At 41.3% G+C, this 15,545-nt stretch overlaps 1 protein-coding gene across 3 annotated transcripts in view; it reads right to left on the reverse strand.

The window, feature by feature from the left end:
• Positions 1 to 15,545, reverse strand: part of pde8b (phosphodiesterase 8B) — a 48,591-nt gene that overhangs the window by 24,179 nt on the left and 8,867 nt on the right. For 2 of the 3 annotated variants that reach the window (XM_074617161.1, XM_074617160.1), the window contains exon 2: positions 7,808 to 7,864. In XM_074617161.1, the coding sequence (XP_074473262.1) occupies positions 7,808 to 7,864 (57 nt within the window). Of the gene's footprint in view, positions 1 to 7,807; positions 7,865 to 7,965; positions 8,314 to 15,545 lie in introns of those variants that run through there. The other variant, XM_074617162.1, reaches the window with a different exon arrangement.

Below are 15,545 nucleotides of genomic sequence, written 5' to 3' on the forward strand. Positions count from 1 at the left end.
TGGTCGAACTGCCAAACCTCTTTAAGATCAGCTCTCAGAGATATTTAACCCTTTAACATCCACCTCCCTTGGCTATGTTTGATCATTAGGAAGACTCCATATTTCAAAGTTTGAGTTATACTCTGTGGGGGTGTTGTATCTGGAATATTTGTATGACAGAGTGTACATTTGGAAAACAACCACAATGATGGAAAATATGGGCACTTTTTATAGTGTGGATTAGATGGATAAATGAAAACCACAAGCTTATGTTGAATATTATTAAGAGCTTATTAGTATCAAAATGCTCAAATCTATGGTTGTGAATACAAACAACTCTGAATTTATTATTGATATGAAGGGCATGTTACAAAGTAAGCCACTTACTGACAGCCTTTCTTCTTTTTTTGACAAGTATTTTTTTTTTTTTATATTCAGTGATAGCAACATTATAGTACAAAAACATGTGCTTTTTCTCCAACCCATTCCCCCTCTCCGTCACCCACTAGACATATGAATAAATACATTTACTGCAAAAGGACAAAACAATAAATAAAATACATACAGTGACATAATAATCCTGTTACAGTTTGAATCTTTACTCTGATTAATATGAGGGTTTCCTCCCACAGTCACATGAAATGCACAGCTTGAGGGATTTCAAGTCTATGAACCGCTTGTTTCCTCCTGTGCAGGGTGCCTCTATGCCTTTTGCTCATTGCATGCTGGGATATAGAGAGGTGCAGGAATGAGCCCCAAAACTCAGAACTGAGTTAGCATTTTAGTACTTCCGGTTCCCTCGTCTGGAAGTCAATTAGTTTTTAGTTAGATGCCTGAAATAAGGTCTGTGGTTAACACAAGCTGAAGAGATTTTAAAGTTTTGTTTTATGATATAAAATGAGTCAGTAAATATCCCACTTGGGAATTTTGAAGCATTTATATGTCTTAAAAAAGGCGGTTGTTAACAAGTGGCTAAATGAGACTACTAAACGTCATCACCGACTCGTCCTCCCTTTACAGCCTTGTTGTGTATACTCATGTTCATGCCACGTTCCTGTTTAGCTTTTTACGTCTGCCGATTGCATTCACACTTCGGAAATCCTAAAAGTGGTGCTCATTTGTGGAGATTATCTTGCTGAACAAAACCGCAAGTATCCTAAATGTCTGTTTGTTTATTTTATTTGTTTATAGAGTTTATTTTCTGCAATAATCCAAGACCCAATGGAAAAATCCCATTGGCTTTTTGTTGAGGGAACCCGTGCGATACCAACTCCCGGGTTGGCCTACAAAAATACATCATCCCTGCAGCACTCTATAGCACAAACTAACCGATCGAGGCATTTTCAATGGAGTCTGGTGGCTTTGGCGAGAGCATACATAGCTTCAGTTCCCCGTCAGAAAGGACTATCTCACGGCTAAACCAGCAAAAATACTCAAAATATAGCATACACTTAAACTGACATCAATATTTTAGCTGTCTAAAATCTGTTTAGCTGCTGCACCCGTCCACAGCAGTACATTGCTTTGCTCCCGTGCTGGTACTCCGGTCTGTTTCTCCAAACTCCATCTACTGTAGGTAATACACTGACTATGGAGAAGTACCTCAAACAACCCCACTTTAAAAAACACCTGAACTATCCCTTTAAAAATCACAGTAGAATTATTCCATCCATATAAACTGAGCAGCACATGAAGCTGTGTTTCACACCAGCAGACATGAAGCCTGCAGACTCATGTTTTTGATCCCACACTGTGTTTTGACCACTAACACACCCGTCACCTTTGGTACAGTGGTGAGGAAATACAACACTGCAAGAGACACATACAGTAGAGACACACATGCAGCTGGACTGCAGCCAGAGCCAACAGTACTCAACTCTGCCTCGCAGCAGCATCACCTCCTGACTCCCTCTAAGGACAACAAAGGATAGGGTGACGGAGGGAGAGCATGGAGGTGCAGCAGACAGAGAGAGAGAGAGAGAAAAGAGAGAGAATACTTCCTGTATAGTTTTAAAATAAGACTGGGACACAGAAGGACAGGTGAGAATAGCAGAAGATGTAAAAGAAGAAGAGGACAGAGGGAGAAGATGAGCTGGTATTGGTGAGTGCTTGTGAAAGTCCACAGTCTTTGATCCCGTGCTGGCTTGTGTAACCATGGCACTGCTTTGTGTAACCATGGTGCTAACATGTGAAATTCCACACACACAGCACCCAGTCGACCCTGGGACGACGCCGGCTGCACAGATCTCTGACCTGCCACCCAAATATGTCACCAGCGATGAGCCTGGTAGGAGGCGCCGTCGGTCTTAATACACCCCAACTGATGTACACACATCTAAACACGTGTCTGCACTCCATCACACCGCCATCATCATCATCTGTCTTAGACACACACTTCCTTGAATGTAACTCACTGTTAATGGTACACAAATGAATATATGTTTACACCATTACCTGGTGACAGCGTCTTTAACAGATCATTTTTCAAAAGTTAGTAATCTCCTGCCACAAAAGCTTGATTGGGTCCAGTAAAAGCTGTCCAATGGTTCAACCAGACTGACAACTGAAAGGGCAGAAAGAGACAAATATCCCTCTGAGCAACAGCTGAATAAGAATAGAAGAAATCACCAGTCATTGGTAAAAGAAACTGGAAGCTTAGCATCAAAATGTGTGCAGATTTAAACAGGAACAGGTTCCTGTGTGCACAATGATGCAGCCCATAACAAGCTTTAGCATACATGTATTTAGCTACACAAACAACACTGTCTCTTATTGGCTTCATGCTTTGTATGAAAACACCGTACAGTTAGTTGGCACAGAGACATACTGTATCTCTGACTGCTGCTGCTACGAGCTGACTCACATTTTCAGAGTTCAGAGGTTAATCCGCCATGTTTGCACACCCAGGCCAGATGCCATCTGACGTCGGGAGATTCCCAAAGACAGAGGGGTGTCAGTGAGCTCACTAGCTTTGAGGGCTTTATCTGTGTGGGAGCGTATCAGAGAGTATATGAAGGAGGGCCGTTGATTTTTGAAATTTTGATGGGTATTTTTTTACTATTTGTGGCATTTTATAGAAACCAGATTAATCAAAACTTCAGTAAAAACTAGTAAAATGGACCCTGAGTTAAAGGGACTGTTTGTAACTTTTTAAGCGTATAAATGTAGCGGGTCGGCACACATGCGCGTTCGCATATGCGCGCTCGCGTGTGGTCGGAGCCTCGTCTCCGCTGCCTGCTCTCCTTCACTCAGACAGCGCGCTCGTCCTCGCTGTCTCGCTCCACCTCTAGACGTGAACGCGCGCTCACTCCACACTGCAGAAGAGTTAGTTTAGCTCTGAGAATATCTAGTGGACGTTTGTGCAGAAATAACTGCTGCAGCTCCTCCAGACCAACAGAGGTTTCCCGTGTCTTGTGAAGTGACGGGGCTCCTCAACGAGTTACGTTGTCGTCTCGTTACCGACCGGGTGCCGGTGTCTTCGGCTGCCGGCTGCGGTCGGGAGGCGATAACGTAACTCGCTGAGTAGCCCCGCTGCTGAAGCCTGCGCTGAGCAGGAAAAGCCAACACTAGGATCAGCAGTGATTCATGGAGAGACCTTCGTCCGGTCAGCTAACATTACTGCCAAGCAGCTGACATATAGAGTGATATTGTGGTTTTAGCTGACGTGTGTCGCCTCACTGTGTTGAGCGATACTCGACGCTGACTTTTGTTGATTTCAAGGCCACAGGTGTCGCTGTTAAGCAGCATTTCTGAATCTTACAAATAGTCCCTTTAAGATTATTTTGTCAACGTCAAGAATGAACTTTCAAGCTAAAATATTTTATAAAAGCCCACATTAGTTTTGCAGCACACATACAGTATCATACTGTACAGGCTATAAAAGCACTTTAGATATAAATCAGGCCGTTAACCCTCCTGCACGCTCCTCCTCTCCTTTGGATCGTTAGATGCTTGCAATGATTTTGGACATTAAGTGTTCATGGATTTATTACGTTGTCGTACTGCCAGAATGTTTCAAAGGTTTTAGTTGTTAACTCTGCCGTGCATTGTATCTGGATAATCTGCTGATTATTTTATAAATTAATTGTTAGTCCAAGTCCAAGTTGACATATTCAAATTGTTTGTCGTGTTAAATCAACAGATATTTATTTTGTTTGAACCATAGAAGACTCAGAAAACCAGCGCATCTGCACATGTGAGAAACTGGAACCAGTACATTTTTAGCATATTTGCCAATTCATTTTCAGTTGCTCTACTAATCGACTAATAGATTTAGCTCTAATTACATGTTCATATTCATGTAACTTTGCAGGAAAAACAGTGGGTACTAAAAGGTTAAAGTACATACATATACACATATGTGAAATCAAACAACATACAACATGTGTGTTACTTTAGCTTCACTTATCTGTGTAATGAGTTAAACACATGAATCATTAGATAAGCCGGAGGAGGAGGTATCTGGAGAGTTTGAAACTCTCCAGGGCTGTGAGGCAGCAACAGTAAATGTCAAGGAAAACTCACTATATATAACTCTCTTCTGCAGACCATTTTATCTCTCTCGTTTCATCTCTCCGTTCCAGTGGAAGGAGCGAAGCAGGAGAGGGGCGGGTTAGGTCACGGATCCAGCAGAAGGCTGGAGGTGCAACTTTGGGGAGAGCAGTTTAAGGGTTTTATGGGGCATGAGGCGAGGTCTTAGAAGGCTTTTTAATAAAGCCTCTGGTCCCTCCACCTGCCTGCACGCTGCCACAGATTCCTGGTGCGATGTTATTTGGCAGGCTGAATAAGGAGGAGGAGAAGGGCGAAGGGATAGAGCAGGATACTGTAGCTCAGCATGCACATGAGTGGCATGCCAGGCCTCTCACATCACTGCACTGGAGTAGGAACTGAGCTAAACTCAGAAACCCTTGGAGATCGGTCAAACCGGCACAGCTCAAACCCGAAGCAAATTAAATCAAAGCACCTAATAAAAGCAGCTGATTCCTGAAGCAGGGCCAGGCAGAACAGAGGAATGCTGCTTCTCAACCAGCTGGTAACCTCCAGGAACTCTTAGTTTCTTCGTTGTATAAGGATAAATCTGACGAGCACATGGCCTAATCCCTAACCTGAGGATGAGCACAGACAATCCCTGACTCAGCCTACCTGACACCAGACAAAGTGTCTGCAGGAAAACAATATCCTCTCAAAGCCATGAATGTACAGTTAATTAACGTATGCTCAGCTCAGCAAATAGGTCATACAGTGTAATATGGTTTTTAGGACAGATTCCAGTTTTACTAGAAGAAGCGTAAGATCTATATCCATCCATAATTTGTATTTCTACAATTTTAATTCAACACAAAACAAACTAGGGGGGATATTCTTTAAAGGATACCTTCACTGGAAGATATCTTCTTGAAGCCTCATTTAGCTTCAGATAAACTCTTGAATACATTTATTGCAGAATTTTTGATTTTGTCCCCCATCACTTACATTGGAAACACATTATGAAGGGAACTCTTAATGTTCTGTATCAGCAAGTAAAACCTATATCATTAGGATTGTCCATAGTTAATCGCGATTAATTGCAAATTAATCACATTTTCAATCTGTTCAAAATGTACCTTAAATTGAGATTTGTCAAGTATTTCATATTCTAATCAACATGGGAGTGGGAAAATCTGCTGCTTTATGCAAATGCATGTATATATTTATTATTTGAAATCAATTAACAACACAAAACAATGACAGATATTGTCCAGAAACCCTCACAGGTACTGCATTTAGCATAAAACAATATGCTCAAATCATAACGTGGCAAACTGCAGCCCAACAGGCAACAACAGCTGTCAGTGTGCTGACTTGACTATGACTTGCCCCAAACTGCATGTGATTATCATAAAGTGGGCATGTCTGTAAAGGGGAGACTTGTGGGTACCCAGAGAACCCATTTTCATTCACATATCTGGAGGTCAGAGGTCAAGGGACCCCTTTGAAAATGGACATTCCAGTTTTTCCTCGCCAAAATTTAGCGCAAGTTTGAAACGTTATTTAACCTCCTTCACGACAAGCTAGTATGACATGGTTGGTACCAATGAATTCATTAGGTTTTATAGTTTCATATGATACAAGAAAAATAATTTGCATACTTTGACAGCCCTAGTAAACATCATCCTGCAATAAAAGATAGGAGGTGGAACATATTTAGGTAAGCAAAACCATTTTACAATATACTTCAAGTTAAACGGTCACGATTACTAATTTTGTTGGACGATATATTGTCCCAGAAATTATATTATTGTCATTTTAAGACCATTTTATGCCACTGATATATTGATAATATAATAACATAATATGAAAGTTCAGCCTTTCAATTGAACTTTTAATTCTTAAGAATATTAAGACATTGGAATTGAAATATTAAAATATCTTAAATAAACAAAACATAAAACCACACAACAAAAGCAATACATAAAAATGTGCAACGTTTGCGCAATGCCCAAGTCTTATAGTGGTAGGGAAAACCCTGCTGTTTAAACACAACTGGCAAAATCAAGGACAGCAAAATAGATGTCCATAGATGTCCATATATCGTATGAAAAGTCGATATAGTAATTATTGTGACAGGCCGAATTCAAGCTCCGTTACCACCAGGGAATTAATCTCATATTTCCCAATGTGACCCATACATCACACACACAGTACAAACAGTCTTATTGGTGATCACTCCCTAGTTTAAATGGCAAAGTGTATGTAAATAAGTATAAACAACTGGAGATTTGAAAGTTGCATTGATAACATTTTCAAATCATATTTTTATTAAAATGCTGGAGATTGTATTATTACTATAGCTGTGTATTAAGTGCCACACTTCTATTGAACTGAAGAACACAAAGCATACAAAATTAGAGAAATAAACTAAATTTGTATTATTCATGTAGAGCTGAAACAAGGAGTTGATTAATTGATCGATAGAATAATAATCGGTGACTATTTTGATAATAAATTAATAATTTTTTCAAGCAACAATAGCGACAAAAATGTCAAATATGATGCGATACCAGCCTCTGAGATGAGATGATATGTGTCTTTTCTTTGTCACATATCATTGTAAAGTTAATATTTGTGTTGTTTTTTTTACTTCTGAAGACGTCCCCTTCGGCTCGGCAAAGTTGTGATGGGCATTTGACAATATTTTTGGCATTTCATATACGAATAGATTAATTGGTTTATCATACAAAAAATCTGCAGATTAATCAATAATGAAAATAATCGTTAGTTGCAGGTAGGGATGCACCGATCCAACTTTTTCAGTCCTGATAGCGATACCTGGGCTTTGGGTATCGACCGATACCGAGTACCGAGTACCGATCCGATACCAGTGTTTAATTAATAAGCTGTATGTCTCACTGTGTGGAAGAGACTGGGATAATTATTTTTACGTGTAAGGCTCGACTTAAATAATACTCTTTAACTTAGTAAAACAAAATGTGACGAATAAATACATAGATATAAATTATTTAATTGTTTTTTATTATTAAAATAATAAATCTTATGCCAAAAACTTGGTAACTAATTTTCAAAATGAAGTGTAAACCTTTTTAATGCAGCAACAAATTGGTCAAATCGGTGAATGAATCGGTATCAGCCTGATATCCGATCCACTATTGGTATCGGTGCATCCCTAGTTGTAGCTGTACTTTCATGAAAAGGTGTCGAGGAAACTCAACTTGGTCAACTGCAGTCATCAAACATAATCTAACAACACAAAAAGAGGATATATCTGAACATCAGTTCCCCCAAAACATGACAAAAGTAACCTTATTCCAGATGTTACGAAGTCTCTTACCTGAATGGGCTCTTGAGTCAGTCTCATAGGTCCTACACATTCTTCAGTAGCTGAAACCTGCAGCGAACAGAAGAGACGACATGTGAATCACTGTCACAAACCAAACACATAAAACAAACAAAGCAAAAAAAAGGAAAAAGCTGTGAACACTTTCTTACCATTTTACCATTCACATCCAGAAGCATATTGGCATATTGTATTATTCTTGCACGACCTGTCTGTCCCTGTTGCACTTCACCACCTTAAATCTTCTCTATTAGACTTTTAGGAGTCCATGCAGCAATAAAACAAGTTCAACAGCCTCCTAAAACAACAAATAGCTGGTTCTTTACTACTTCGCCTCTCCTGCGCTGTAGACGTGGATATGTACATGCAGTATTAGCCGCCCAGAATGGAGCTGTCCACTGCGAACCTCTTTAGAAGGTATTAGCAGCCAGCCGCAGATTGAAGTCACAGGTTTACTTGCATAATCCCACTGCAGGAGCATCACACACTGAGCTGTATATGTATGTGTGTGTGTTTTCGCAGCCTCCCTGGGCGGCTTCAGCAGGCCTCTTAACCCCATGTGTCATTCTGGTGTGAATAAGCAACTCAGCTACAGGTACATGCTTTGAGCATATGCGTGCACACACACAAGCTTACACCACACATTTTAAACACACAATGAATCAGCGGTGTATCATGCTGTATCACAGTGGACACCACTACTCTGTGTCATGCCCAGGAATTAACCACCAGGTATATTTTCTGTGTTGGTGACTAATTTTTCTCTTGAAAGATCGCTGGAATATGTGTTTTTTGCCGCTACCATGTTCGTAAACACACACTCATAAACCACAGGGGAATGTCCCGGATTAAGGTGTCTTTTCAGCTGAAGACAAATATCGATGAGGTATCCACAAACAAAAGAGAGGAGATAAAGACAGAGCGCGGATGTCAGTTCATTCTAGAGCTCCATAATAACGCATGCTACGCACAAACTCTATTCAGTCACTGAGAAGCCGATGTATGACTAAAGCAGTGAGGTAAACACGTGTCGGTGACTCAACCACACATCAGCATTATTTGTCAGTGATAATTAAGCTGCAAGGTGGACATACTTCATCCCACATCCAGTCTCAACCAGCCACTAAGCTCTTGGGTGCTACACTTGAAGAAAAAGCCTCATTTTGGGTAACATACATCTACAGTACGTTGCTTAAGGATCAGTGTTGGGAACATGATGCACAACACAAACTGCTATGCACTCACTATGACATACTGGTAACTGGCATGCAACCTAATATGACCCCAGTGGTTTGGCCATGATGCTGATTTAGTTTCTTAGGCATAAAAACACCATTTAAAAGGAATGAATATCTAATGAAGTGTAAATAAAGCCCAGTAAACACAGAATAATATTCCTCCATACTTCCTTTCTCCCCAACAGACACTAGAGCTGCAACGATTAATCGATTAGCTGTAAAACTATTAAATCAATTACTAACTATTTTGATAATCGATTAATTGTTTTGAGTATTTTTTTTTTCTTCTTAATGTTAAAATTCTCTGATTTCAGCTTCTTAAATGTGAATATTTTCTGGTTTCTTTACTCCTCTATGACAAACTCTATGATGTTGTGGACAAAACAAGACATTTGAGGACGTCTTCTTGGGCTTTGGGAAACACTGTTCGACATTTTTCACCATTTTATAACCCAAACAACTAATTGATTAATTGAGAAAATACTCAAAAGATTAATCGACAATGAAAATAATTGTTAGTTACAGCCCTTACACACTTACTTGCAGGCAAAGACACACACACACACACTGCCACGCTGACAGTCACATTTTCAGACTTTAAGAGTAGAAGCAAAGTGAGTGTTGTTGGGTGTGAAAGTTCAAAGAATTGTAGGGCTCTACCTGCAATATATGTTATTAAATTGGAAGACTTGCTGTCTATTTAAACATTTTGTGCTGCTGGGTGAAGAGCTACGGGCGCATATTATAGTTTGGGGGCCTCTATTGGGTTGCTCTGCAAAATGTAGAGAGTATATCCCTGAATAGAAGAGCCTGTATGGAATTTTGCATACTTGTATACATGCACATGCTTAACAGGGCGTGCTTGTTTACTTTTACTTTAGTACTTGTGTTTGACATTTGTTTTTGTACTATTCTTTGCATCATGTATTAAGTTTGTGTACTGCTGCTGGGATATGCAAATATCCACCCCGGGGATATATAAATAAATAAATTATCTATATCTAAAGTGCTGAAGAAGCTGAAGGATATACACTTTGTCTATCTAAGGTACTTTGTTATCGATAGCAGACTGTGTTGACAGTCATGTGGACCTCAAATCACAGTCGTTTGTCTCCAAATGCAAAGAGATTCTTGGAAATTTGAGCTGGAATCACTTTCATGTTGTCAGCGATCACGTTGTGGTCTAACAGGGCGAAGAAGAAATGAGGTCAATCCAGTAAGAGATGACCCAAGGGAGTGCTGAACCAGAGATCCACCAAGTCAATAAAAGAGAGACAAGCAGCATCTGGTGGTTCAGCGTTGAAGGCAGAAGACTTGTGAGATAAAAAGACTGAGGGGACTGAATCATTGTTGAGTGCTCCAGTGACAACAAGAAGCACAGACTCCAAAGATGTCAGAGGGGGGTTGAGGGTTGGCTCCATGAGAAAATGAGTAATTGTGTTTTACTTGAAGACGACGCAGCCAGATGTGAAACAGAGCAGGAAGGAAGGCGGTGGAAATGGGGACAGCCAATGCAGTAATCACTGCTAAGAGAACATTTTGGAGAGAGATCAGTCAGTGGAGTTAGACTATGATGGAAGAAGTGTTGTCATAGGACACCGTCTCGTCTTAGAGTAGGTGACAAAATCCTCATGGGAAGACAGGAAGGGGAAATAGGTGAAGGGAGATTTAAGAGTATACAGACAACAGAGTTTAAAGCAAGATGGATGGAGGTGGAGAAGAACGAGGATGGCTGGAAGTTTGCTTGTATCCTTCATTCATAAGGATTCAGACAATCAAGAGGCAGGCGGGGAAAGAAAGTGTATAGAAAAAAAGTCAGTGTCTGTAGAAAGCTGGAATAAAGAATGACAGGAAGTACTGCAAAGACATGTTTTAAAGATAAGTTTTGTTCTCATCAGTAATTCTGAACTTGTATATAGAGTTGTTCGGATACGATACCAGCATCGTAAATGCCTCCGATACATCCTAAAATGCCGGATCAGGTATCGGCGAATACCTGAGTCTATACACCGATCTGATATCACGATCATATCCTTTATCAGCTCATTTACGCCTCACAGGAACAACAACAATCTGCACGTCCTGCCCGATCGCTACTGCGCATGTGCAACTCTCAACAGAGATGAGAAAGAAGCAAAACTGCTCACTTGTTAGCTACTTCCATCATCAGCTCCGGAAAAAACTTAGTTATAAGGAGCATCTTTTTTTCTATGATTTCTAAACAGATTGAAGGATACTTATTTGCTTTATGATATCCTCAGGAAGTGTAGGTCACACTGAATCTAAAAATATGTGCATCAACTCTGTGTTCAGATGTGACTGATCTGTGTGTGACAGCCACTGCTGGAACTAAAAAAGTGTTTTGTTAAACGGGCCAAATCAGAGAGCCAAACTACAAGAACTAAACCCAGCATGAACCTCAAGCAGTATCTTTGCCTCACGTCTCTCCCTCTGCACCTCCACTTCAACTCTCACAGTTTGAAAAACCTCTGACTTAGATCTTCAACTAATTGCTAACTTTATAAACCTTTCCTTCGTCATTCAGCTCGTTCTATTGTTTTTGTGAAGCACTTTGTAACGTTGGCTTTGAAAGGTGCTGTATAAATAAACCCTGAATTACGTACTTACTGGGGCCCAGGTACATCATGTCATTGCATATACTGTATACACATTATAGGATACAGATTAAACACTGCTTTCATTGTGGAGGCCTGCTCCAGTTTATTCTTCACGATGCAATAAACGTAACAAAGTTACGGCGTGTTTAATGTATTCTTTTGAAGGTGTTTTCACTGTTTACGATGACGGCGGATTATAAAGATGACAAGTGAGTTTACATTATGGCTGGAGAACAGAAAGAGTTGTTTACACTCATAGGCCAATGTCTAATCATTTTGAGTAAGTGACAAAGAGGGGTGTATTTCTCATCAAGGCTTGACCTTGTGCGTGGCTCTTACTTTGAAACTCGACAGACTGTTTAGAAATCAGTAATGATACAGTATGACGTTATTGTGGCCTTCAGTGCGGGGCTAAATCTTCTGATCCTATGCATTAGGTCACTTTCATCTGTATATGAAATGTTATTGGATTTATTTTGTATAATGCCAGATAAATACCAAGCAGTCAGCTTTCATCGCATTACATTAGTCATCACTGTTAGCAGCAGGCCTTGGAGTTTACGTGAATCATAGCCCTTGCAACAAGGCCTCGTCTTATCTGCAGGTGGCCTTCTGTAGTACCTAGATGGACTTGAGGTCAGCCTCAGTCTGCACACTGCTACTATCTTCCTTATCCGTTAGGCTTCTTTCCACACTATGAAGTCACGTTAAGCTCACACTGATCAACTGATATTGTGACGTGGGTTCACTTTGTCATGTGAGGAGGCTTCTTGGCTGCAAGCTTTAAATTTGATGTTCACACTACCAATAATAGCACACTGTAGAGGATATTATTATACATAGTTACAGTATAAAATCCCCCTTCATAGTGTTTTTTCTAACATTTACTGTTGAAAATACTTCAAAATTCTCAGCCAATAAGCACCAAGAAACTGCACTAAAAGAAGGCAAAATATATGTTTGTGGTTATTTAGAAACAGTGTCTCCGTTACATAAACATACCAGCACAACATCAGCATGTCAGCATTGTTATTGTGAGCATGTTAGCATGCTGATATGATCATTTAGCTCAAAGTACAGCCTCACAGCTCTGCTAGCGTGGCTATATTGAACTGTAAAATGTCCCACTTGGGACATACTATATGTTATGTGTTTATGTAGACTCTCAAATAATGCTATCAGTATCAAAAATCCAGCTCCAATCCAATCCACCGTTTTGAATGAGTATCCAGTTTTATTTATGCAATTTGATATTGGGTGTTATTCTCCCTACGGCGTCGCATGAATCTGGTTTGGAATCCCCCCAAAATCCTGCAGCATCTGAATAAGTCTCAAGTAATCGAATCCACAGTTTGTGATGCAGAACTAACTTGTCCTCAAAGTGCCACCATCCCTGAAACTGATCAGTCTTATATGCAAAACATTACAAAAACTACCAAATAAAGAGCGTGGAAACATGATTGTGAGTGATAAATATTCAGACAATGCTCCAGTGAGATAACATGCATGTAAACACACACCTACAGGAACTTCTTCGCATGTAAACAGTTGTCCCAGTCCAACATTCAAACTATTTTCCACTTCACAGCCTGGATGACATTCCTGCTCTCACACACCCCCCTACTTACATCCAAGACTCAGACTGTGTCCACACTATGCCGGCTAAATCTGACTCCAACTCTGAAACAATAGCAAAACTGGCCAAATCTCTTTATCATAAATACTCACTGTTGACCTGTTATTCCTGAGCTGCTGCAATGCATGTCGATAAAACTGTAAGACTCACTGTAAGAAAGTCATTTTTTAATAGCTGGATGTAGTTTAAAAGCTTCTGTATTGGCAAAAAAAGGTGCTTAAATAAATCTGAAATAACAAGCAGTAACACTAAATGACAGCTCAATAAGCAATAGAATCAATACTGATAGCAAATAATGAGATCTTGCACACAAAATGCATTCACTTACAGTCAGACTGTCTACTATTAAACACTGATAGCAGCATGCTCCAGCAAACAGAGGCCTGCATGGCCTGAGCTAGGCCTCTTAGCAGTTCAGGTGTGCCTTGATAGGTTGAGGTTGGGTCCATCCCACCTCTGACTGGGCAGGATTGTGGATTTTTTTTCACCACTAGCATCTAAAATGATGCTCACAGAGATTCAAAAAAACAAAAAAACAATCGCAATAAATGGCCTTGCTTATAGTATCGCAGTATATATTGAATCGTTGCCCCTAGGGATGCACCGATACCGATACCAGTATCAGGTCCGATACTGTGCTCATGTACTCGTACTTGAACTCGCAAAACGGCACCGATACCACTTTACTGGACCGTGACGTTAACCTCTGGTCACCATCTTTCGGGTACTATCGCACGCGCTCACACTCCACCTCCCCGACGGTGCGGAAGGGACGGGCCGGGGGTGCGCCCGACCCCGCGGGGCCGGGATCCCACCTCAGCCGGTGCGCGCCGGCCCTCACTTTCATTACGCCACAGGGTTTTGCTTGCACCCTCTGACTCGCGCGTGCGTTAGACTCCTTGGTCTGTGTTTCAAGACGGGTCGGGTGGGTTGCAGACATCGCCGCAGACCCCTGGCGCCTTTTACGTGGGCCGAGCCCCGCCCTGTAGGCACGACGCGGTCGGGGCACACTAAGGACAGTCCGCCCCGGTCGACCCTTTGGCCACGGCCCTGGGAAGCACCTTCGCCACGCTCCTTTCCAAGCCGACCTAGAGCCGGTCGCGGCGCCCCACCTCATATCCGGGACTCCCCAGCCTGCCGTGTGTCGCTCACACCCTCCAGCTTGCTGTTAACTAGGGTCTTTTTGCACAGAGAAGAACTTGTATCGGTACTCGGTATCGGCGAGTACCCAAATGTAAGTACTTGTACTCGGTCTGAAAAAACAAAAAAAACTGTATCATGATACGTATCGTATCGCCAGATTCTTGCCAATACACAGCTCTAGTTAGAAAAGCTATGTTACTAGCTGCGACAGCGATGCTGGTAGCGTTGTTTTTATCCTTCGTTACTATAGCAGGAACCACCACAGAGGCCGTTTTGAGTACTTTGCCAGGTGATCCGACTGAGGGCGGCGGAAGACGGAAGTGGGGAAGAGGCCATGGGCGTCGCGGCTGGTGTGATCCCGTCGAAAGACGGATCTCTAGTTTCTTTTTTTTTAAAACACACAACCTGTATTGTTCATGATCACTGAACTTTTGTACGTCTAATCTAGAGGCGGTTTGCGACGACGCTAAGAGAAGTGGTAATTCATGGTCTCTCTGTGTATTCTTATAAGTCAGTGACTGTGTAGACGGCCCTGGAGGGGATCTCTGTACAGGCCACCAGCATCAGCTCCTTCACATGCCACTGTTCACACCCCCGCCGTACTGACCAGAGGGGTAAACAAACGACTTGTGCTATAAACATGCACACACGCACACAAACACACACGCACATACACACACACACGGGAGCGTGATCAACACCATGGCAGATTATCAAGATCCTGCAGGGAAAGGCAGATGGTTTTAATAATAAATGGTATCATTGATCCTCTCTCAGTCCTCGGAGTTAGAGGGGAACTGAGAGAGAGCAAAGGTAACAGCTGACAAACCAGCACAACACACACAGACAAAAACTCTCTCTGTGCCGTCCTAAACTAATGACACACATCTATAAATCATTAAATTGCTGGACATAAATATTATTAAGATATTCATTTCAGCCGCTGATGAGAAACATCCTGTGAGACCAAATGTTTTCATTCAATCCACTGGCTCATATTGTGCCAGTTTTCTTCCATATTAGGATCATAGGAGACATAAATTAATGAAATGTGAGAATTAAAGAGCATGGGACTGGTAGAGGCTTTAAAGGCTAAA

This window comes from Sebastes fasciatus, chromosome 19, assembly GCF_043250625.1.
Source record: "Sebastes fasciatus isolate fSebFas1 chromosome 19, fSebFas1.pri, whole genome shotgun sequence".
Lineage (NCBI taxonomy): Eukaryota > Metazoa > Chordata > Actinopteri > Perciformes > Sebastidae > Sebastes > Sebastes fasciatus.